Raw genomic sequence first — 26,497 nt, forward strand, 5'->3', positions numbered from 1 at the left:
GTGTTTCAATTTTGCGAAAATCAGAGAGAGGTTATTGGTTTTATTAATGTACGGACAAAAACAACTACTCATGATGGGTGTTTTTTCCTCAATTGGAAGGATATTTCACCTTGGGAAATATAATTGTAGGAAAAAATGCTATTCAAAATTCATGGATATTTGCGCCCCAGAGGGCCAGCGCCACGGCAAATGCCGGGTTTGCCTCCCGCACACTATGCCACTGCTTCCTGGATATATTTTACTAGAATTAAGGGATTAAAAAGCTTGACTCATTTGAAATCCGGAATCATAAAACCAGCAAAGGATTGATGAGGGGGCAAAAAATGTTTTTATATAAAATAATTTAAGATAATTTATTGTTCTTTTCAGAAAGAATATTGAAAAAAATATTCAGTTACAGGTTTGATGAATTTTCGTATTTTTCTTCGGATACCTTTCATCGAAGTTTGGACTCTCGGTTGACCACCCTCAGCGACCTCTTCATGTCAGCAACATCCCGCGCAATTGGGATGATTGAGGTCTTTTCCAATGTAATCGATCTCATTGTCACGGTACCACTGAAGCACCTCTCGACTGTATTGGTAGCCCACCAAAACAAGCGAAAACTTCATCGGATCTTTGTGAGTCTTAATCAACGAAAGGACACGTTTCTGCAGGCACTCTTCCATATACATTTTCGAGTCCATTGTAGTGTTTGTGACGAGAACCTTGGTTTTCTGTTCATAGCTGCAAATACCTTATCAAATCGAGAACTTCTTGGCAAATTCATCAGCGAAAACGAACGTTAATTTACTAGGGACATCTCCTCTGCGGTGGCCGTGGTTTCGTGGTCCATCAGCATCGTCAAAACCTTAGTGTACAACCTTTGAGCGCGTCTTTTGGCCACCAGATTTCACCTCACCGTCCCGTTTTGTTGCTTGCAGGCACGGAAATCGCGACAACCTTCCAGCATACGAATCCTTCGGGATTCTCCGGTTAGATTTGTGTTTGTCTGACTTGTTCTCAATACCTTCAACCTCAGCTTCCGATCATAAGTTTCACTACGAAGCGTCCTCTGATTCATCTGAACAACGGTTGTACGGAAACGTTCCAGCACAACATACACGGTCGATTTGGCCAATTCGTATTTTGATTTCGTATCGCTGATCGCACCGATTTTTTAGTTCGGGTGTCCAAAATCAAATTTCTTCTCTCGGGTTTCATCCTGCACATTTTTTTCAAATGAACATGACGAGAAATTTCTACCGTCGAAAGATACAGGTTTTCAAAACAATTTGCTGTCAAATGATTTGAGATACGCCTACTACGGTCACTGCTATAAAATGAACAGTGATTCCGGATTCTAACAGAATCAAACCTCGATAAGGCTTGAGTATGGAGTGTGTTGGCATGGTCACAGCCCCGGCAACTAGGCCCACAGCGCCTTCACTGTAATCGACTTATCGAAGGTTGGTTCGCTCCATCAACGGTAGGTTCGCTATCGTTGATAGAGCGAACCAATGCATAAACAATACCTCAATTGATCTTCTGCCACTAGAAAATTATATTGTTTTGATAGCAAATTGAAAATTGTACCTTAATCTCAATTTATCTAAAATCTATACTTGTAAGTAGCTTATAAGTATATGAATTTATTGCATATTTACTTACATTCTATTCTTAAAGTACAACTAAAATTATATCTATCTAAAGCGAAAAAAAGTGAATTTAACTAGTAATAAAAATTTGAACTTCGGGTAGGTCAGAAAACCACTAAAATAATTAGAGAACTTGAACTGAAAACATACAGATTGTACAGATTTCTACAGAACAGGATTTATTCCTAATTGAAACCGCAGCCTGAAACAATCAGGATCGAACATAGCACTATTTGATGTAAGTTAATCAAATGAATTCCTCGCAACCAATGTTTACAATCGAATTAATTTTAGCTTTAAGCAATCCAATAAATAAAATTGCTGAAAAGAATAGTGCTCGTTTGTTGACCGCAACAGAGTGATAAACCCGGAAAATGATTTATTCAGTATCTCTTAACAAAATTACATCTACAGCGCTCACAAAGAAATAATCCACAAATTATGCTACTTTAGTGGAATGGCAACAAAAAATTCGAACCGAATCGTTTGTGTGGCGGTGGCTGAGACGATATCAATCGCAGCGAAGTAAATTTTCACCTTTAGTTTTCAAACCAGAACACACTATTCTCACTGCTGGAAAATAGCTTCTTACATCCGGTTTGAAACGTGCTGCACTTTGACGCCACATCGAACTCGGAAGCAATGGACCATTTTGCTGTCTGAGAAAGTCACGAATGAATCCAAAAACACTCCTAAATTCACAAAAGCTCTCTCTCGGTCTCTTCTTTTTTAATAAAAATAATTTATAAAAATTTTAATAATTTCGGATATTTTTCACTACTTATATAACTGTTTGTGATAGTGAAAGTTTTGGTGGCCCTGAAAAAAATGTATAGTTTGTAATTTGTATGAAGCAGCTGAATATGGCTGGTTGATAATTTGTTCTCGCAAAAACAATACACAAGCTGACTATATGTTGATTTTTTTCCTTACAGCTAGTGCACGTAATGCATCTTGGATCATGCTATTCTTCTAAACAAACACTGCAGCTACAGACGATTCTATATTTGTACTTCCACCACAATCGAAGGGGCATTAAATTAAAAATTCTTATGTGTGATTCAATCATGCGCAAGCACTTTTTACTTAACACTAGATTACCCAGGCAAGTCATTTTGACTGCTTTTCAATTTCAATTAGGAAAGCTGTTATGTATATAATGGCACAGTTTCTTAGAATATTGTGACTTGTTACACAACATATAACTGTGTAGTTGCCTCCCCCCTCCTTCATTTCCAAGATATAGATGTGTTATACCTATATAGCCCAAAAGCAGTCATTTTGACTGCTTGAGGAATTTTGATTAATAAAATGATTTTTATTACTGAATTCAGTAAATTTTGTAGATGACCAGTTTCGGCATTGTATTGGAAGGTAGTTTTCATTTTTTTCGATTACCGCCACATGATAACAATTGTCACTTTGGGCGTATATTTGATAAGTTGCAGTTTCTCAAAAATCTAAAGTAGTAATTGTTATTTGAATTTTTATGCAGTAATGCTTGTTTTAACAAGTTGTTTATTTTATTTCTTTTGAGGCCTAAATGCAGGAAATAAATGTTGAATAAAAATGAGTTATTGGAAAAGTAAACGAACATAAGTGAAGAGTGCTTTGATGTACTGTAGAATCAGATGCAATAAATTCTGAACTATCATGTGGAGATGAGGCATATTGTATTCAAAGTGAAACATTTGACACTGAAGATAACGATGACGAGTCGATCACCAATGATGAAAATGAAAATGTCATCAATATATCCGGGAAAAGGTATAGGGTACTAAGCAGTGCAGACTCTGATGAAGAAACAGAAAACACATTCCAGGAGACCGGAACAGTTGTCGATAGTACGGTGTGGTCAAAATTTGACGAAACTGGTGTTCTTGGAAGGTTACCATCTACTTGTATTTTCAAGGGTATGAAAGGGCCAACAGGTAACGCAAAAACGAGCATTATCGCAGATGGTCTTATCTCGTTGATAATAGATAACAATATTATCAAGCATATAAAAAAACGCACAAATGTAGACTGCTGAATTTTGAGGAATTATCTGAAATTTATTGGCATTTATTGGGATTTTATATGCTTGTGGAACTTTGAGAATATTGAGAATAGTCAAGCTTACTATCAACCAGGGCAAAATATTACAGTTGACGAGCAATTATTTTCGACACAAACCAGATGCAGATTTTCACAGTATATGCCTGATAAACTCAATAAACTTGGCATAAAATTGGAATGAATGTTTTGAATGGTTTTTATTATTTGGGAAAATATCAGCAATGCTTCTCAGTGAACAAGTTGTTCTGAAATTTGTCAAGCCATTTACAAGATGTTTAAGAAATATCACGACCAATTTTCTCTAGCATGTCACTCGCGACAAAATTATTATAAATAATTATTATATTAGGTATATAAAGAAGGTATGGCACCTGAACTGCGCCTGAACGATTTCCGCAAAAACTAATTCTTGAGAGCGTTGTCGAAAAGCACACCTAATGTCATCTTCGATATCCACTCTGTTATGGTGTTTCCATCAGCAGCATTGTAGGAAAACCACATAAATACTACGCAAAAGACAACAACGTTCGTAACGCTTATTCCGCATATCAGGATGAAAATCGACCATTTCTAAATCGATGAGTTTGTTCTGAAATCGGTCCGAAACTTTCGTCACTGCCAGTCGGAAGGGATTCAAACCTTGTCCAAATCGGCGTTTTTTAATAAAAGGAAAATATGTTTCAATTTTAACTTGTTGTAAAAAGTCTAGACAAATGCTGTACAATTTACTTTTTAATGGTCTTCTGTACTGTTTCGTCGCCTGTTCCAACATCGATCACTGAAGAAAGTATTTCAAACATTGTGAAATTGTCCAATTGAACATTACATTTCAAATTTGGAAATGTTTGCCGAGGATCGCGAAATTCGAAAACGCATCATCCAAGAAGGTTTTGTAACAATTTTTGCTAATCATTGTCATCTTCAAAGCGAAGTAAATATGCAATATTCCCTTGCACATTTCCCCCCAATTGATGACCAAATTCCCCACTAGGGGGGAATTCCCCACCGGTTGAAAATCACTGCATTAGAGGAAACAAAAGGGAACTATCCAAATCAGTTTATCAAACGGAAGATAACATGCGGTCTAAATAAAAGAGAAGCTATTCTTGATTCTAAGCATGAATATGTGAAAATATATAAAAGTAATAAAAAACACATGAAAAGATTTCCACCTCATTTTCAAAAAAACTCACGCTACAAGGACGAAAATTTATAAGGAAGGGTGCCTGGAAAACGCGTACTACCTTATATATATATATATATATATATATATATATATATATATATATAAGTTAAACATGGAACCACCCCAGCGACATCAATTATAGACGGAGCCACCCCGATGCCATCAACCGTTGGCCCCCACGCATCAGCAGAACATCACGATGACACCCAGACAGCCGAGTCAGCAGCACCCAGCCTGGACACTATCTGCAACCACAGGAATGCGGCGGCATCCGATGACAGCACCAGCACGGAGAATGTAATCGGATCATCGCTAGGCGCTAGGTTAGCAGTTTTAGGGAAAAAGGCAGGACAGTTAGGTCTTTAGCTGTAATAACAAAATCACTCCAGTTCTGATCGTCAAGTAGTGCAGTTGTATTTAAAATTTTTTAAAAAGACCTCCTTAGTGTTAACAAATGTAAGTGGCGCAGTCGGCGCGGATTTTTTAGAAGTGTTTAACGTCAGCTTTGATAGCTTCCGCGAGTGAATATCGTAGGAATAGTGCGTAATCCTCCTAAAAACCGCGAACCAAAAACGCGAGTGAATATCGCAACCAACAAAAATAGTAACCTAAAATATAAATAAGTGAATCAGACGTAATAAATTAGTGAATTAGACATAATCGTGAAGTGAATTACTGTAGCTGTACTCGAGTTCAAAGGTGAGTAATTTTACACTTTTTAAAAAACAATCTAAAACATTAGTGCTTATATAATGCCAGAAACACGCAGTCAACGGCTCTCCGCATTGCTGGAGGAGCAAGACGTGTTATCTGCAGAAGTAGCTTCGAATTCCATCGAGGAACTTGGAGCTGGGAATGAAAGAAGAAATAATCTTTCAGGAAATCATTGGCAAGAGCAAATCAATGCCTTGCAACATGACATTCAAGACATTGCAACACAGTTGCAAAGATCCTACAATAGGGGCACGCCCCAAACACAGGAAACCCCTATTGAAAAGGTATTAAAAAATTTGCAGACACCTTCAGTTCTGCGGGATTTATAAAGTTTTGATGGAAATCCCATCAAACTACACCAGTTTATCAAAACTGTGGATGGCATCCTACCATTACTGGATGTCGTCAAACATTCACCAATTTATAAAGTATGGATGCAAGTCATCCTCGGAACTTGCGTGGGACGAAATAAAAACCTGTCTCATAACGCATTTCAACGACAAGCGAGATGAAGTTTCTCTGACGAGAGACCTATTCAAGCTTGTTCAAACGAATGACATAGAGGAATTCTATGGCAAAGTTTCGAATATCATTGCACTCCTAGTTAATCAAATGCATTTGAATGAAACAAACGTGGCTGTGAAAGTCGCGAAACAACAATACTATCAAGATATAGGCCTGAGAGTGTTTGTGGCAGGGCTAAAGGAGCCCATAGGACCGATTATAAGAGCACAATCTCCAAAAACTCTTAAAGAAGCCCTCAGACTTTGTCTTGAGGAAAAGAATTACCTATATACGAGAAATTGTGCTCCCTTGGCCGAGTGGTTAGCGTCATAACTAACATGCCGGGTGTTCGGGTTCGATTCCCGTTCTGGTCGGGGGAATTTTTCGTCAAAGAAATTTCCTCCGACTGGCACTGTGATCACGCGTATTCTAGAGCTTGCCACTCAGAATGCATTCAAGGCGTGTTATTTGGCATAGAAATCTCAACTAAGTACTAATATAAATGACGCAAGTAATACTACGTTGAGACGGCGAAGTTCCTCTAGGAACTTTAGTGCCATTGAAGAAGAAGAAGAAGATATACGAGAAATCCTTTTAAAATCCACAATCCCTTGATTGGAGCCATCCCCAAACCACAAGTTCCAATAAAACCGCCATTTCCACCGCCCAGATCAATCCATAGATACCAGCCACAATTTAACACACAACCACAATTTAACAGACCGCCGTTCCAACCGAACCCTAATCCAAGGCCCCAATTCTACCCCAATCATAAACCACCGTTCCATCCCAATCAAAGACCATATTCCCAGCAATTTAAGCCTCCACCTTTCGTAACAAGTAGGAATAATTTTCCACCGAAAATGGCACACCCAAATGACACCGCTCGCCAGTCTCCCTCCGTTAAATCGCATCGAATCAATTACATTAATAGGCCCAACTTCCACATGCAAGAGGAAGCATGCGGCTACAATCAGAACTTTTACCCCTCACCGGAAGATTATTACTACCCGTATTATGACTATCATGACTATTACGATGAGTCTGATTTCTATAACTATCATGAACATCAAACGACAAATGAGTCGGATGATCACGCGAAAGAGCTGGAACCACCAGCAACCGAAAATGTTCCTACAACAGATACTGTCACAAACCAGATAAATAGGTTAACGATCGATGACTTAAATTTTCATACAGCCGAAGCTCATCGGCCGACGACATAAACAATTTCATACCCTATATCACTCTTCGAACAAATAAAGGAGAGTTGAATTTCCTCATTGATTCAGGAAGTAATCGAAACTATTTGGCTAAACAGCATGTAAATTTTGAAAACTGTAGGTTAACAAATCCAACAACCGTGAGAAATGTTAGTGGTTCTCATGTCATTGACAGATTTGTAGAATTGAATCCATTTCCACAAATCGCAGGCACTTCAAAGCAAATGTTTCTTATCTTCGACTTCCATCCCTTTTTCGATGACCTAATAGGCTATGAATCTTTAAAAACCCTAAACGCTGACATAATCACTTCCAACAATGAGTTAAAATTCCCAAACGGTGTTATTCCTATGAAGCGCAAATACCCGGACTCAAAGCCGTTGTATTTGAACGCACACGAAAATAAACCAGTGAACCTTTCCTCGAACGCAACTGGAGATTTCTATTTTGAAGAAGACATAAAAATTACTTCGAACGTCTTTATTCATTCCGGTCTGTACACGGCGAAAAACGGATACACTCAAGTGTACGTCACTAACAATTCCAACAAGTCATGTAAAATTAATCTACCCTCCAATATTCTCGAACTAGAAATAAATAACTTTGAAATCGGTACACCCGATAATTTCCTCTATGATAATCAAAGCCTAAAGAGATCTCTTTACGATCAGCTGAGGATTGACCACCTCAATGCTGACGAAAGAGAGAAACTCTTGAAGGTTATCTCTAAACACAGTGAGATATTTTTTACAAAGGGGCAAAAGCTTTCGTTCACTAGTGCTATTAAACACACTATCAAAACGAAGGATGAAATGCCCATTCATACGAAATCATATCGTTACCCTTTCTGCCACAGAGAGGAAGTCAAGCGACAGATTTCGGAACTGCTGGACCAAAGAATAATCCGTCAATCCAATAGCCCTTGGACTTCTCCTGTCTGGATTGTGCCAAAGAAACTGGACGCAACCGGCAAGAGAAAGTGGCGATTGGTAATAGATTACCGTAAGTTGAATGAGAAGACGATAGACGATCGTTATCCCATTCCCAACATTACGGATATCCTTGACAAACTGGGACGTTGCATGTACTTCACTACGCTAGATCTCGCATCTGGATTTCACCAGGTCGAGGTTGACGAAAAGGACATTCCCAAAACTGCTTTTAGTGTCGAGAACGGGCACTATGAATTTTTGAGAATGCCTTTCGGGCTAAAGAATGCACCATCAACGTTTCAGCGCGTTATGGACAATGTGTTGAGAGAACACATTGGTATCACCTGTCTTGTGTACATGGATGATATTATAGTGTTTTCAACCAGTCTGACGGAACATATTGATAATTTGACGAAAATATTCAGTACTTTGGAGAGACATAATCTGAAGATACAATTGGACAAGAGCGAATTCCTGCAAAAGGAAGTTGCCTTCTTAGGCCACATTGTCACTCCAGATGGTGTCAAACCGAATCCGGATAAAATCCAAATTATCAAAGAATGGCCATTACCCTCAAATGAGAAGGAACTACGCGGCTTCCTAGGAATCCTAGGATATTACCGCAAATTCATAAGGGACTTCGCGAAAATTGCTAAGCCACTGACAAATGCTTTAAGAAAAGGGGAAAGCATTAATCACTCGAAAGAGTTTATTGATGCTTTCAAACAATGCAAAGGCATTATCTCTAGTAGCAATATTTTGCAGTACCCTGACTTCTCAAGACAATTCATTTTGACCACAGACGCCTCCAATTTTGCTGTTGGCGCTGTACTGTCACAAGGAACAATCGGAAGTGATAAGCCGATAGCTTTCGCATCCAGAACCTTGAATAAGTCCGAAGAAAAATACTCAGCAATAGAGAAAGAACTATTAGCTGTAGTATGGGCTTGTAAGTACTTCCGCCCCTATCTTTACAGAAGGAAATTTGTCCTATACACGGACCACAAACCCCTTACCTACGGGCTTAATTTGAAAGACTCCAATAATAGACTTGTGCATTGGCGTCTATCACTCGGAGAATTCGACTATGAAATCCGCTATTGTCCTGGGAAACAGAACGTAGTGGCGGATAGCCTCTCTAGAGTTCGTAACGAACTCAATATGATTGAAAACACATCACCTGATACCGAAGCATCTTCTGCTACCAACTCGGATGATGAAAATACGTCGTCTGATTATCAAACTGTACATTCGGCCGACACGGACGACTCGGATCTTATAAAATGCACAGAATCACCGGTCAATTCATTCTATAATCAAATTGTCATGAAAATTGGACCAGATGCTCAAGACAATTATGAAGAAATATTCCCTAGAGTGTATCGAAGAACGATCACTAGACTCATCTTCGGTATGCCTATTATCTTTCGGATTTTCAAGGAATACATGGATCCCAAAAGGATTAACTGCATCTACTGTCCTGAAAATGTCATGAATACCATCCAAATAACCTACAAAAACCATTTTAGCAGAGCGAAACCTTTCAAAGTTTGTCTCTCGCAAAAACTTTTGATTGACCTCAAAACAGTAGAGGAACAAAATATAGTTGTGGAACAGACACATGACCGCTCTCACAGAGGCATGTGGGAAAACCACAAACAGATAATGGAGCGTTTTTATTTTCCAAGAATGAAAGCGAAAATAAGGGAATACGTTAAACTCTGCGAAACATGCAATAAAAATAAGTACGATCGACATCCATACAAAATTGCTCTAGGGTCTACTCCAAACCCGGAAAGACCACTGGATATAGTGCATGTCGACATCTTCATAGCAGAAAAAACTGTACTTCCTTTCCGCCATTGACAAATTTTCCCGTTATGGCACACTCATTCATATTAAATCCCGAAATATTATCGATATAAGAAAGGGACTGACTAAATTCTTCAGAATATTTGGAACCCCTCGTCTCATAGTTTGCGACAATGAGCCGGCACTACGAGCAATTGAAGTACGAGGACTCCTCCATGACCTCAACGTGGAAATGTTTTTCGTTCCACCAAACCATAGCCAAAGCAATGGATTAGTGGAAAGATTCCACTCCACTATCGGAGAAATTTTTAGGTGCATCAAACCCAATTACAGGGACTTGAGCACGAAAGAAGTTTTGAATATCGCTTGTACACAATACAACAACACTATTCATTCATCAATTAAAATGAAGCCCAGAGAAGCTTTCTATGGATTAAAAAGTAATCAAGAAAGACCTCTAAATATGGAACTCTTGGTTGAAGCAAGAGATAAAATATATGACGAAGTCATGTTGGCTCATGAGAAGTCAAAACAGCAAAACCTAAACTATCACAATAAACAAAGAGAGCCTGAACCAGAACTCCCCGAAGAACAGATAGCTTTCAACAAAGTTCAGGGTATTAGAAAGAAAACTAAACCCAAGTATTCCCCAATCACTGTCGCGGAAAATAGAGGTAGAACCCTTATCGACAATAATAATAGGGAATTACATAAAGATAACATTAAACGTATCTAATGAACTTTCTCATTCCAGGATGGACCATCATCTCAAAGATCGAATAACGTTTAGCTTGTGTTATGCACAACTAAACAACATCAAAAACGTTATATTTCAGCATCAGTATCAACATCAAAAAGAAGCAGCCGCGGCATGGCGAAGAATATGCGAGAGTTTATTCGTTCTTGCATCTGCAGCCGCCGTGGAGAGCAACATGGCCAAAGAATCAACAGATTCCTTAGTAAAACTGATGGATGAAATATGTGACCATCTTAACACACACACAACCAAGGATGGAAAACAAGGGAGCATGATGTGATTTACGATTAATCGCAAACTGCACAGATCGTAATCTGTGCAAACTGCGACTAACTATTAATCCTCACCCATCATAACCAAATGATTTTCTCTTGGTAACTCTGAGTTGACCAAAGCATTGCTAGACTGAAACTAGTTCGAATAATTGAGTTACTCTCCTTCCTCGTTTTGCTTTCAACTCCTAACAAGAATTTGCTCCATGGGAATGAGTGTCTCTATGACGTACGATTCTCGCTCTCTCATCCGGGCGTTCAATTTTTCTTTCCGAGCGCGTTTACTTCGATGAAACTGGGTAAAATAAAAAAATGCGCTACAGCAGATAGGACGACTTTAATGTTTCATGTTTCACAGAGGATTTCTCAGATGGTGTTTAAATTAATCAAGAGACTACAAACAATAATCCCTCTCAAATCACTAATTTTATGAGTTAATGTAAATGCGTTATTGGCCAAGGCTTTTACGACATCGGTGGTCTTGCGAGATATATTTTTCCGCCTGCCCAAATACAGACCACTTTTTTCGGGGCCGAATAAACTAGTGTCTAGAAAAGACCTTGATTACCTTGAATTAATAAAAAAATATAAATTAGCGCAAATATGTCAACATGTGTTTTTTTGTTTAAGCACGTAAATATTTGCTCATATTTTTTTTTGGATTGTGGCACTCTACATAATTTGTATGCAGATAGACTATCTACAGTTTGTGGGGGAATGGAATACTCATACAACTCAAATGGATAATGATTATCTGCTATCACAAAGCTGAGAAATTTTTTGACGTTTTGTTTTACTATTGATTCATTCAAAAAAAACTTTATTTTTAAATGTTTTCTTATCCTGAGACTGGCTCACCATATTGCACTGCTACTAAAACCGTAGGCTAACTTCAAGGATATTTTTTATTCATTTTCGGCGAATAATCAATAGAGTGCTGTGTTATGAAACATCAGAATAATAGCAAAAACAATATTACGATCATAAGGTGTTGGACAGGTTATTCCAGACGACATTGGAATATATTCCATCTGATCATCTTTAGAAAGGTTAATGACCTTCAAAGGATAAATTTATCTTGGGCACATTGAATTGATGTTCATGACTTCCAGTCGGACGTTTGTTCGCTCTGATAATAATTGTGTGGTCCTCACAAAGCATATATTCCAATGCCGTCAGTTCACTGAAATTATTCGCATACCGTTTGATGATAAGGTAGTATGTTGATAATCATTTGCTGCGATACCTATTGTTCCAACAGTATTCATTCGACAATATGAAGACTGAATACCTGAAATTAACCAGATTCTACCATGCAAATCTGCGGTTAAAGCAGTATGTACACTTGAGAGATGCAACAAGTTTGAAGGGATATAAAAAAACATTAGTCGTTCGACAAATCTACTGCCACATATGTCGGAAGTCCACGATACATGAATATCATACGTCCATACTATTTCATTACATTTATTCGCAACGAAGAACGTAACCACACAGAATTGAATTAATCAAATATGTGATCCGTTTTATCTACAAAATACAAAAAGGGTCTGAAATTCAATCGAATTCGGAAGGTGTTTCGTGAAGTCACTAATTGAATTACTGGTGGAAAAATTATTTGGAGAGAAATGTGAATGTTCAGAATTATTGGAATCTAAAAACGATTTTGGGCGGGATGAGATTCGCCCAAATCTGCTGGTAATAAAATTAATCAATTGCATCCATTACCCGTCTGCTGTTTATCGGGCGGGAGACGACAGCAAAATAAAATCGACACGAGACTGAGTCAGCCACTCACTGCGGACAGTGCAATAGAGAATTAAAAATCCCTCGATGAGTGTCGTAAGATTTCAGTTGATCGTCTCTTGTTACACTTTCCGATCAAGAACTCATCATCCGCTCTATGGAATGGGATTAATCGTTTGTGGCTTGCACTCACGATAAAACTTGAGTAGTAGAAGTAATGCTTCGAGAGTGCAAGCAGTGGGGATTCCGCTCTCATATTGCTTTTTTGAGATCTTGGTAGCTCACCGTTCCAAGTATTCTCTCTGTGTACATATGAAGAATAAAAGAGCCTCGCCTGCTGGGGGTGATTTAAAAACATCCGACTAGAGGGATATACTTATTCATTGATCGTTGAATGTGATTTTTTACCATCCCTGCACACAACACCTCTAACCTTCTAACCACCTAAAAATTTTACTAACTCTTAGGAATAAAACAAGCATATTAATAAACTAAATTTTTTTATTTTTAGATCACACGACGGGACGAAAAGAATGAATGCATTCCACTGGATCCCATCAATCCTATCCATCCTAACCATCCTTATAATTCCATTATCCTCACCATCCTCCATCCAAATACATGATATCACCAACAACGCAGGAGCGTTGTTTTTACAAAGGGGGGAGGGAAGGATTATTGACGGACATGATAGACTGTTGCACGTTATTGATTTTGCTCAATTTGAATAATCATTATCAATAATAGAAAAAATCGTAAACGAAATTCCGGACAACTCGAGCCAATTCTCTGATATTATCAAAACAAAAGTAACCGAAATTAGATCCATTTATAACAATCTAAATACCAAGAGAAACAGAAGAAGAAGAGCAATTGATATGTTAGGGAGCGCAATCAAATTTATAACTGGAAACTTGGACGCTGAAGATTTAAAAGTAATCAATTCTGATTTAAACAAACTAAGGAAAAATGAAAACATTTTTATAAAACAAAACAATCGGCAGATTAAAATTAATGAAAAATTTGAAAACCGAATCAATTTAATCAATAAACAAATCAGAGATCAAGAAAACTTTATTAGAAGAATTGTCGAACAAGACGGATCAATAATAGCAGAAAATCAAAAAATATTGTTAACATTACAATTAGACTCCTTTTTGGAAAATTTGAAATCTATAGAATACGCCATCATGTTGGCAAAGGTGAACATTATAAATCAATTGATTCTATCAACTAGAGAGAAAACAACAATTATGCAGGAGATGAGCAAACAGGGCATAGAAATCACTAATTTGGACGATGCCAGTAGTTACCTTACAACAACAGTGCTGCATCGGAGATCATCGATAGTCATCTGCGTTAACATTCCACGACTTCTCCCAAACGCCTTCAAGAAGATAATCCTGGAACCCTTACCTCGATTCAACCAGTCAATCAAATTGATGCACAACGTAGTTTTCCAAAATACAAACCAAATTCTGGCCATCACATCAGCTTGTCAGGAGATCAACAAGGTCACAATATGCGAGAAGAGACAACTAGTCGACATAAGCGATCATCTTTGTGAAGCATCACTCTTGAAAGGACAACCCGGACAATGTCCTTCGTCAGAGAAATCACCTGCAGTTGAGATTCGAATAATCTCCCCAGGAACACTGTTGGTGGTAGCCGTTCACCAAGACGTAAACATCAACAGCACCTGCGGTATCAGCAACCGAACGTTAACCGGTATTCATATGGTAACGTTTCACAATTGCTCCTTGCTCGTGAATAATGAACTCCACGAAAATTATGAACTTTGGTTTAATCAACCAATCATCAATCCAATACTACCAGGACAAATAAAAATCTCAACCATCGAGAGGAACGTCAACATGACAGAAATCCAAGAACTGCACCTGAAAAATCGGGAACACCTTGAAACGATGGACCTAAAAAACAGATCGGATTTGTATCGCTCAGCGGCTTTATTATCCTCGCATTCGTTCTCCTGGCTTTGCTTATCCTCAAACACTATGGCTTTGCGAAAACAGGAAATTGCTCGGGACGAGCAATGTCTAAGGGGGGACGAGTTAAACATGGAACCACCCCAGCGACATCAATTATAGACGGAGCCACCCCGATGCCGTCAACCGTTGGCCCCCACGCATCAGCAGAACATCACGATGACACACAGACAGCCGAGTCAGCAGCACCCAGCCTGGACACTATCCGCAACCACAGGAATGTGGCGGCATCCGATGACAGCACCAGCACGGAGAATGTAATCGGATCATCGCTAGGCGCTAGGTTAGCAGTTTTAGGGAAAAAGGCAGGACAGTTAGGGACAGTTAGCTGTAATAACAAAATCACTCCAGTTCTGATCGTCAAGTAGGGCAGTTGTATTTAAATTTTTTTAAAAAGACCTCCTTAGTGTTAACAAATGTAAGTTATATATATATATATATATATATATATATAAGAACTCAAGGATCCTGAGAAGTTTTGACCAGATTTGATTAGCTGTCACTTCAGTGGTACCGTGACTACAGGATCGAGTTATTCGAGCAAGACCTCAACTCATCCAATTGTCCTCAGATTCAGCACTAACCGAGTAATATTGTTCAATTATAAAACGGCTCGAGAAGAGTCCCAAGGTGACCAGAGATGTTACACAGAAAGGAGATGTTTCAAAAATCTAGCGGTCAGATTGACTAACAGTGGCCAAAGTGTCTAAAACCACATGCAAAATATTCGAAGAATGGTTTTATGAATAAACCGAATCGAAATATTTTTTTATCTTTTTTAAAAGTACAGCAAAAAAACTTTTATTTTGATGCCACATCATTTTAATGTTTTTTTATATTTTTTGAACAAACAATTGAATAGTTGTAAAATGCAAACAATATCTAAACACGCCATTTCTCACCCAATGTGTTTCACAAATTGTACTGTCCAAAAGGAGCGACTAAAGTAGTAGCGAAATACAATTTAACTCATCAATACCACAGCGAAAACAAAGCTATACACCGTGCATATTATTCTATCTCAAGTACAACTTCATCCTTGCACCCGCTAGTGAGTAGATAACGGTCTACCCTGATGCTGATATCGCACAAAACGGTTTTGCTCGATACTGCTCGGAGGAATAGAATAGAAGAAGCAAAGTGAAACATTGCATTGCAAGCCCCAGCCCTGTGTGATTCTCCTGCCAGCCGGTCTTGATAAAAAATGACTGCCCGCAGCGAAGCGACCAGCCATTCTCCATCCGTGGAGTAATTAACACTGTCAACCAAAAGAATATGAAAGAAAACAGAGTAATCAAATCCGACAACAGCAACAACATTGGTGTTTGCGACCGACAACGCGACTGATAAGCAAGTGTCTCATGAGACAGATTTCGATGTCCATCCCTATCCTTATTCTCATACTACATGGGCTGAAAAGTCCCGAAATTTTCCATCCGATGGTGCCACTAAAAAATGAAAAGGATTCATTTCGAGATATTCATCTGTCACTAGCTTAAGTGTGAAGTTTCATGACATTTCGTTTATTTGTTCACAAACTACAGTTGTTTAAGTACCACTACCTGAACATTCGTATAGAAAATGGAAAAGGAGGAATATCGCATTTTGATCAATCATTGTTTTTTTTTTTTTGATGAGAAAAACTTCTGAACAATCAATGCAGTGGTTGATATTCCACTAGTGCTCCTTCCAGAACAACAGTTTATCGGTGATTTAGATGCATCTGGAAGGCCAAAAGAGGCTACGAATCCAGAAATCGTAGAACAAGAACATCGACTCGTTTTGAACGATTGTAAAGTGAAGTTACACGAGTTAGCTGAGGCCGTAGGCAATTAAAAAGAACGTTTGGGATACATTTTGCACGACATTTTTGACATGAAAAAGCTATCCGCGCGATGGGTGCCGTACAGCGGCGCGTTTATGAATCTGCAGCCGGTTTGATGTTGTTGAAGCGTAATCGAGTGGACTTCTCCCGACGTTTTGAGATATTGGATGAAAGTGGATCCATTACCACACTCCTGAGTCAAATAGGCAGTCTGCAGAGTGGCATATTTCGAAGACGTTTCATATTACAGAAAGGGAAGTTGGAAAGGAAGAAATGTTGGAAACTCGCTATACCATGTGTTTTGCCCCAAACGAGTTTCAAATTTCCTGGCACAACCTGGACGAAAACACAGCAAGGCCTTCCAAATGGCCTCTCCCAAATTCGAGTGTTTAGTTTAGTTTTCCAGATTGACCTTTTTCAAGGTTCCTGGAGAATGATCTGAGAAAGTTTGAAGGATCTATTGAAAACATAATAATTGTTTCGCGAAAAGTTTTCGCTCAGTGCAAGCAATCTTTCATCAATGTCAGTGCCACCAGGCAGCGAGCAGAGATTTTTGTCAACAAGGAATCGCTTCAAAAGAAGAATTGTGAATAAAATATGTCAAACCACATTGCAATTGTGGTATTTTTTAACATTTTTGCTCTCAAATACGAGGTGGTTACATGATGAAAACATGATGATTCCCATACCGTTAGGTGAAGAGTGGTAGTATATGATTAAATTACCTAATATGCATTTTTGATTTCATGCGTCCCCAAAAGTGGTGGTGATACCAACACAGAATCGCCTGTGGCTGAGTTTGTCTAGAAGACGAAATGAATTAGTAATAAGGACACAAATTTCGACTTATAGTTAGCTTGTGCATTGCTGCCGGGAGCATAAGAATGAATCATAAATCAACCATCTTTTGCTGCTTCCGTAAAACCACACAAACTATCGGTCCTTTTTAGGGTCTCCAAACTGTTCACTAAAGAAGTATTTCAAAAAGTTCGATGTATTCTAAAGTTATATCCGAAATAAATGAGAGTGGATTGATTTTTTATTTTTTTTTACTGGGAGAGTGAATTGTGTGAATTTTTGAATGCTTTTGAAATTATTGATGGCCAATCGACTCCGATCGATCATTCATTTTTTGTGAATTCGTGCATTGTTTTCAAATGTCAAAGTACAGCGTATTTCAAGCCGGATGTGAAGAAGGCAAACGGTGAGAGCTGTGTTATTTGGTTGAAAAATGAATGTGAAAATAGGTTCGTCAATTTGCTCATTTTGTCTTTTCATTGTTTTGTGAATAGTTTGCTAAACTGATTCAGTGCAAGCATTCATGATTGTGGGACACCACCATTCTGATGTGTATTTTATGAAAGCTATTCCGAGAAAGTGCTAATTATTTGCGTTCCGATTCTAACTAAACGAAGGTTCGTTCTAAGCATGTCTATTTTACTTTGGAACACATCAGATGTATTTAGTCACTGATTCAGGAGAGAAAACCAATATTTGTGAAAATAACATTGACTTAATCTGCGATTTTTTCCACAGGGGCCACAAACACGTTTAGAGGGCCGCAGAAAATGAATCAAGAAGGGTGGTGTCCAAGATACGACCGCGTTTTTTAAAGAAGGACTACGAAATTATAGACGGCGAAAAACAAACATTAAAGTAATTCAAGCATGAAACTTTTTAGTACCGTAAACCGGACCACGATTTTCAGAAAAATGTAAATATTTTCGAAATGTTCTGTTCAATCCATACCCTATTATTTTTAAAGACAGTACTGGTGCCAAGGTTACAAAACGGTATGAAATGTTTTGTTGAAAAAATTCCTTGAACGTTAGTTTGGAAAAGAAAATTTCAAAACATACTTTTTGTATAGGTAAATGTATAGAAATTCACTGATAAAATAAGGTAAATAACTTTGGTAAAATATATGATAATTCAAGGGTTCAAGGATACCAAATCGGACTTAATCCACCTAAAGATGTAGTTGTGCCTTTCTCATATCTCGAAATAAGTTTGAGCTGCAGGTCATTCGGAGACCGTCAGGCTTATCCTTATGTGGCCGAAACCCTTGATATGGTCACCAATGAGCTAGTGTTTACAAACAATGAAGTTCGATATGCCGCATGATAGGATTTGGCTCTGGTCATAAGGTGGTCACTTTCCTTGGAAACCTGATCCGGAACATATCCGGATTAAGTCAATGAAGTCATATAGGCTTGGTTTTGTTACCAATAAGCTAGTTTTGAAAAATCATGAAGTTTTATACTCCAAATGACGTGTTTTGTATTGTTTTGGATTCCAGAATTAATGACCACTGAACTTGTTCCTGCCATATCTTCGGAACCCCTGGACCGATTCCTATAAAACTTTAAAGAGCTCTCAAATGAAATAAAATTGAAACCCCATTTTGAAGCTTGTCGGGTTCAATTCGGTTCTGCCGATTCAGAAAACTAAGCCGCATCCTTTGATGTCTGGATGTTGTCTTTCATTGTGCTTTTTTGTAAAAAATTGAATTTTCTCACTTGCAATTGTAACTATTTGATTACTATTAAAACTAGTAAAGAATCAGCAGAGTGTGAATGTGAATAATTATATCGTTTTGACGTGTTGAAAATATGTTTCTTTACCATGCTTAAAAATGGAAACGAAAACGCGTTTCAGAAAACGATAAATTTCTATGCAATTCATGGGGGTATTCTAGTGTAGAGCCACGAATTTCGGACATTTTTTCGAGCTTGGTAAAAATAAAACAAAGAATATTTTTACGGTCCATAATATCATTATCTGTTCATCTATCTTTAAACAATAAAACAAAACTTGAACGAAAAGAAAACATTCATTAGAAGAATAGTGAAGAGCTGATGAAATGAGGGGGTTAAAAAAAGTTGTGCCATGGCGTACACGATTCCAGCACTTCCGATTATCGAAAACAAAAAAATCGAACAGATTCTGAATCAGTGAAGATGCCGCTATCGCATGAACATCGGACAAGTCAAAAACATTTATTTTGACAAAATGACGGCTAATTGGAAAACAAAATTCGATTTAAAACGTTTTTTCTTACGTTTCCCGATTTTTTAAGAACAGTAAAATTTAAAAAATGTCATTTAGAGGTTCATGCGATAGAGAGATGCATGCAGATTGTATTCATATAGATTCGACATGAATCTGTTAAGTAGAACTTGAGATATCGTGTACGCCAGGTTGAAAAAAACTAGTTTCGAGAAAAACGCGTTTGGAATTTATTATTATGGTCGTACCAGGTTAGATAGCGCATCACTAAAATGCCTCTAACTCGGAAAATAATAGAATTTTCAATAAATCCTCTCTAGAGTGTATTCTTGAATGCCTAAACTAAAGAAATGTGAAGGAAAATATGTTTGATTTTTTTTTTAATTTCTAGACTAGAATACTGACTTAACAAGTGACTGACGAAATAAATCTACAGATGATTATTGAAAGTGTCATAGTAAAAAGTTTTAAATTTAATTGAATAAATGCTTCAAAAACTTAAGTTTGTTTTTATTAGTACGTTTAATCCATCTCACCCTGGTGATCAATTTGCTCCCGTATGGCACTGGCATAAGCCGATGATTGAATGCTTTCACTGAGTGAGTGACGCAAAAGAAAATCGAAGCAATAAAACACCAATTTGAACAGATTTTCAAATTAACTCTCAGAATTCACATTTACTGTTGATTGCTTGCTGTCTAGAGCGACACTGAAACACTGAACTTATTGAATATTCAAGTAGTTTTTCAGTATCTTATAAGAAAATTACATTTCCAATGCTCCCAAAATCAAAGCACCAAAGAACACTTAGTACGTCAACAGAAAATACGAACCGAGTGGTACGATGCTTCTGCTTATCAGTGCTAGATCTGCAGTATGCTTGTTTCGTGAATATTCTGAGAAAGCATTCTGAGGTGAAAAATTTTGCATGTTCGTTAAACACAGTAGCAAAATAGAAACTGAGGTTGACCATGGCGAGCACAATATCTATAATGCTTTCACGGCTATTCGATGACATGCATCAACCGCTGACCAATCCTGACTTCGACGGACCTTCAAGCATATTTATAGATTTTTGTGATTTCAATAGAATGCTTTCAAAACATTGTTTGAGCTATTGAAAGGTTGGGTCAATAAGTAACAAACATCACTCATATACATTTTTTTCTTCGAAAGTGAGTGTCATACCATTTCTTTTAGCCGCCAAAAAGGTATTACCGTTCAAATCCCTTGCACTCCAAATGTAACGCTCTCGTTTTCGAAATTTTAAACTTACACTCCAGTACAGATGCAGAAATAATGCGGTACAAAAAAAACAGAAGCACTCTCCACCAGATGACATGAAAATCGCAGCGGTGCCTTTACCGAATAAAATGGAATAAAGGGTGTGTCACATCAAATTGCATCACGGAAAAAACGCTGTAGAAATTTAATTTTTAGGAATTATATCTTCAGCTTTCGCTTATAATCAGATAAGAGTGTATAGATCACGTTGGCCATGCTTCACTGTCAATTTTTCGTAAATTTGGAAAAATGTCGTCGAACGAAAAAGAGCGTCGTGAATTAATCCTACGCACTCATTTCGAGAATCCGGAGTTGTCACATCGGGACATCGGTAAGATGCTGGGAATCGTCCAATCCACGGCAGAGTACTAAAACGATACTTCGAGAACCTAACCATCGACCGGAAGGTGAAGAACGGCAAAAATGGATGCTCCGTCAGTGAAAAAGATCACAAGCGCGTAGTTAAGCAGTTTAGACGTGATCCGGGAAGTTCGGTCCGGGATGTCGCCAATAAGCTGAATTTGTCAAGTTCATTCATCCAGCGGACCAAGCAGCGGGAGGGCCTGCGTACATACAAGGTTCAGAAGGCTCCTAACCGCGACGAAAGGCAAAACATGGTGGGGAAGACGCGAGCCCGGAAGCTGTACACCGAAATGCTGACGAAGCCGCATTGCCTGGTAATGGACGACGAAACCTTCGTCAGCTGCCGGGCCTGTTGTTCTTCTCCGCAGAGGACAAATTCAGCGTTCCGGAGGAGATTCGCAAGCAGAAACTATCCAAGTTTGCCAAAAAGAACATGGTGTGGCAAGCGACCTGCTCTTGCGGAAAGCGGAGCGCAACCTTCGTGATGACCAGCACGGTAAACGGGCAGGTTTACCTTAAGGAGTGCCTACAGAAGCGCTTACTACCACTATTGAAGCAGCACGAGGGCCCGACCATCTTCTGGCCGGATCTCGCTTCGTGCCACTATTCAAAGGACGTGTTGGAGTGGTACGAAGACAACGGGGTCACCTTCGTGCCAAAGGAAATGAACCCGCCCAACGCGCCGGAGCTTCGCCCAATAGAGATTTCTCTATTGGTGATTGGGCGATTATGAAGCAGGCCCTCCGGAAGAACCCAAAAGTTGTCAAATCGGAGGCGGACTTCAAGAGAAAATGGATTTCTGTTCAAAAAAAAACTACAACCTGACGTTGTACAGAATCTTATGGACGGGGTAAAGAGGAAGGTGCGAACATACGGGCTTGGGCTCGAAGTATGAATAAAAAGAAAATGCCAAAAGTTGTTTAATAGTTTTTATTTTACTGTCTAAAATTTTCAAAAGGATCGGTCTACAGGGTGAATTTCTACAGCGTTTTTTCCGTGATGCAATTTAATGTGACACACCCTTTAACTGTGTGCGATATCTACCTTCTATTCATAATTGAGAAAGACTGATGTCTGCTAGCTGGAGCGAAGCTGTGATTTGAATAATGATGATCATGGATTGAATTATAGAGGTTTTGAAATTACTCAGTTCATTCGCCTCTAGCCTCGAGATAAGCCAATTTTGAAAACCGCCTGATCACTAGCTGAATGACTGTTGCGAATAGTTTTATGAAGATAAATTAATTTGGAAACGAGCGGGGCTTAAGTTGCACTATTTTCTCTATCCATGTCCGAAGAACGAACGCTGCATTTGCTATTTCTTTTTGATAAAAATGTGTCATACTTTCTGATTAGGCACCATTACTGCAAGACGTAGTCCTACGTTAGAAATTTAGGTATTGATTTCTTAGGTTTTCGTTATTGTTACATGTTCAAAATAGTTAAAAATAAAGTAACACCAGATGGCCCTACCAGAAGAGCCCGTCGGGTTGCAGTATAGTTGAGTATAGCTGGACTAAATCAATAAACTGTGCTTAAAAGTAAGCTACTACTTTTATAGTATTCCAATTTGTTAAATACAAAATAAGAGGTTGTGAAAAACGCTATGCTCTTGTCGAGATTATGCATGTAATCATCGGTCATTGTTATATGGTTTTAAACAACCAATACGATGCATTTAATCGAACGAACAAAATAATTGAGAAAGTGAGATTGCGAAATGGTTCAGAGAATTCTCTTTTACGTCGTAAACAACACTTACGAATTGACGTTGAATCGCGGTTAGGTGTTAGAACTGAAACTGGACTGATAGGTCATTACTCAATCAATTCTAGCGATGGGGAGCTCGATCACAAGTGCAATTCAGAACACCGAAAGATAGAACGATTTAGAATTATCACGCTGATTCTCCGATACGTCTGCTTGCTCAGTACTTTTTACTTGTGATATTATTCAAAACGTACAATCACTCTGACTTAGTGATTGGGACTGAGGATTTTGTTTTTTTCAGTACAAGGAATTTGCGATGCAAGCTTACGGTATTACCCAAGTATAGGAATGCGTTCGGCTTATAGGTCAATTACCTAGAACACGCTTCATCAAAACGAGTCTAGTATGTAAATGAGAATGTGTCAATTTCAAAATATGAAAACTTCACCACAGGATCGCAAAAAGTATCTCTATAAGGGAATCATTGTATTTTACCTCGATATGCTTGTACCGCAACAGAGTCAGAATAATCGAATTTTTGCTCGTCATTGTCTCCCTCCGAAACCTGTTTTGTGAACAAGAGGATTAAGGATGAACCCGGTTTGTCTCGATATAAAAAGGATTTCGGGCCGGAATGAAGAACGCGATATCAATTGTGATCTTGGACTTGGGGCGTTCTGTTTGGTAATTTTAAATTTATGTAACTTTTTTGAAATATTATTATGTAACCTTAACTCCACAGGCCGATTACAGCGACAACCAGAAGGCTATAATCAAAAAGTATTCGGACGTTTGCGAAACAGAAACAGGAATCTCAGCTGACTCTCACATCGTGAAGCAAGCCCCATATGGGGGACTGTCAGCCAAGGATGGTATCTCCAGAGTAATTGTCTTCTGTTAAGGTAAACCTCTCTGGATAATCACTAATTTTCGTATCGTTGTCTTCCAGAAATATATCGTCTGCATGCAGCGCGGAATGGGGTTCCTTGAAGAGGATGGTAAAATCAATGTAGAGAATGTAGTTAACTTCATGGTGCCACCCTACGATCGCAAAGCGGTAGAAGAGTTGACCAATGATTGCGTCGGTTCTGAGGTAGGATCACTGGAAGATAAGGCATCCAGTTTTTACAATTGTTTTTTCACGAAAAAAAAAATTTGATATCTAAGCAATTGCTAACCGTATGGTGCAGGATGTCAAAGTATATTCAAAAATAAAAGAACGTTTTGAAAAATTACACGACTGATACTATCCTCAAACCGAAACCAGTTTGACCTCCAGCATTCTCGTAATTGTGTTCACCTTGACCGCATAAGAAGTCGGAGAAGATGCAATAATTCATCAGCCCTGCATTTTCGCCGATCCTTTATCACCGACCAAGAAGATAGGCCAGAAACAACGAAAAGTGTTATTTATCAGCCCATATCTGGCTTGATCATTCTCTCCTACTCGGCTGTATAAAAACGATGCCATCCGATACGCTGATCATCAGACGAAAAGTTGGAGCAGAACCTACAGAACGTGCCGAATAAAATAATCAAAATGAAAACATTGGCTGTGATTTGTGCTCTGTTCATAGGAACACACGTGAGTCTCTGATATCGATTATCGATCCATAATCTACGATCATTTGTCATCGTTTTTGTAGGCTTTCTTCACAGCGGAGCAGCACGACATTGCGAATAGGCTGATTCAGCAATGTGCGACGGAAATTGGCGAAGAGTTTCGTGAGATCTCCGCGGAACGCTTCATCGAGGGTAACCTGGGCCGGAGAGACGACAAATTCAAGTGTTTCGTGAGGTGTGTTTTGTCAAAGCCCGGCTTTATCGACGCGGCTGGCGAAGTGAACAAGGAAATCCTTATTGAAAAACTATCCAAAGGAAATACACGAGAAAAGGCGGAAATGATTGCCGAGCTGTGTCACAAGTTCGATGGTACCGATGCCTGCCAGAAAGCATTCGGGTTGTACGAATGCTATCAGAAGAACAAGTCAATCTTGTAAGCGTTGTTAAGTTTCGTTACAGTTGTTTCATATATATTGAATAAAGAAAGCTATATAAATCATTCGTTCTGACCGGCTGAAAATCGAAAGTTGACGCGATCGAGCGGGAAAATTTAATTCCTAGCAACAGCGCAAAGCTGCGAGCTTTCACTGCGAAAGTTGCAATGCAACCGAGAAGGGAAGCCAGCGAATATTGCTGGAGGCAACGTCCAGCTCATGCCATTATGTCAGAGGTCCGGCGGCGCAGATGTTTGATAACCCAGACGGTGCATTGAAAACGGATAGATCAAGCGAAAGGTTGCGCAAAACGGGTGATAGTAAAATTGCATTATGGCTGGTAGCATTTGAGGGAGGGTATCCACTTACGACATGAGCGCAAAGGTATATGATCAGAGGGTACTCTTAACGAGGAACCTTTCGGAAACAGTGGCGAGAGACGAAAATTACTTTCACTGTCGGCTCACAGACTCAAATTTTATGGTTTACCCTGCATCGTAGAAAAATATTCTAAGAAGCTAGTGAAACTATTATGATGTCACAGCTGTTGGAATCCACGAGTATAACCTTCTCCAATTCCTTAGTTTTTCCCGTGCATGTCATCTTTTTATTCTACTCATTTAATTTTATGTGGAACTTTTGACTAGAAAAAGAATTAGTGCTATTTTACAATACTTAACATTAAAGGTATCAGTAACAAGTCTTTTATCATTTCGGTTGTTCAGAAAGTTAGTGCAGGCCGGCGTTCATGCTTATTTTAATTAATATCACTTTGACGTATTTATAACATCAAACATTAGGAGTTAACAAAGGTCATTGAACGAAACCGCTAATATAACGTTGATCAACGTCAATTCCATAAAAAAAATTATCCGACGAAAAAAATAGTTAATTTGTACCTTATACTTTTAAAGAAATTATTGAATTATACACAGTAGATCAAAGGGTTTCTACATCGTCATGAGGGTTTTTTAATGTATCTAGATTTATATTTAGTTGATTTAGAGAACGTCTCATGCAATTTGAAGCCATTTAACAACAATTTTTTTTTTTTTGAAAACCCCGAATTCCTGCTCTCTCCCATTTGATGGTTTTCCGGTTTTCAATAAAACTCAAATTTTGCGACTCTAGTAAATTATGTCCGATTGAGCTAATATTTTTTATTGGGTAAAATCGCGAAAATCAACATTTCGCACGAAGTTACATAAGAAAAATCGAGACAACCATTCTTATTGGCACCCTGAGCCATACATTTTGCCACGTATTTCGAAAAAAAATAAGTGACAGAGTGTTGATTTTTGACAAAAAAAATTTCAAGACAACAGTAGACCTCGACGTTTCATGCAATTTCAAGACATTTGGCATCAATTTTTTCTTTTTCACAATTTTGATGAACCACCCGAAAAAGAATGCAGAAATGCGTTGATTTGATTTGAAAAAAACCTAAAAGTACACTTAAATG

At 38.4% G+C, this 26,497-nt stretch overlaps 3 protein-coding genes across 4 annotated transcripts in view; 2 read left to right on the forward strand and 1 right to left on the reverse strand.

Annotated features, from left to right (window-relative positions):
• LOC129780629 (uncharacterized) overlaps nt 1–26,497 on the reverse strand; it is a 196,803-nt gene that overhangs the window by 73,413 nt on the left and 96,893 nt on the right. The gene's annotated exons all lie outside the window — the stretch shown is intronic.
• Nucleotides 23,615–24,273, forward strand: LOC129780630 (uncharacterized). Its single transcript, XM_055789113.1, has 3 exons — nt 23,615–23,722; nt 23,781–23,921; nt 23,988–24,273. The coding sequence occupies exons 1-3, from the start codon at nt 23,630–23,632 to the stop codon at nt 24,195–24,197; spliced, it is 444 nt and encodes a 147-aa protein (XP_055645088.1). The 5' UTR covers nt 23,615–23,629; the 3' UTR covers nt 24,198–24,273.
• On the forward strand, nt 24,468–25,100 carry LOC129780631 (uncharacterized). Its single transcript, XM_055789114.1, has 2 exons — nt 24,468–24,623; nt 24,685–25,100. The coding sequence occupies exons 1-2, from the start codon at nt 24,579–24,581 to the stop codon at nt 25,036–25,038; spliced, it is 399 nt and encodes a 132-aa protein (XP_055645089.1). The 5' UTR covers nt 24,468–24,578; the 3' UTR covers nt 25,039–25,100.

This window comes from Toxorhynchites rutilus, chromosome 3 (assembly GCF_029784135.1).
Source record: "Toxorhynchites rutilus septentrionalis strain SRP chromosome 3, ASM2978413v1, whole genome shotgun sequence".
NCBI classification, from domain to species: domain Eukaryota; kingdom Metazoa; phylum Arthropoda; class Insecta; order Diptera; family Culicidae; genus Toxorhynchites; species Toxorhynchites rutilus.

Coding starts and splice junctions, on each gene's coding strand:
- LOC129780630 (XM_055789113.1), top strand. CDS start 23,630: ATGAACCCGGTTTGTCTCGATATAAAAAGGATTTCGGGCCGGAATGAA. Junction 23,723..23,780: donor GACTTGGGGCGTTCTGTTTG/GTAATTTTAAAT, acceptor TTAACTCCACAG/GCCGATTACAGCGACAACCA. Junction 23,922..23,987: donor CCAAGGATGGTATCTCCAGA/GTAATTGTCTTC, acceptor GTTGTCTTCCAG/AAATATATCGTCTGCATGCA.
- LOC129780631 (XM_055789114.1), top strand. CDS start 24,579: ATGAAAACATTGGCTGTGATTTGTGCTCTGTTCATAGGAACACAC. Junction 24,624..24,684: donor CTCTGTTCATAGGAACACAC/GTGAGTCTCTGA, acceptor TCGTTTTTGTAG/GCTTTCTTCACAGCGGAGCA.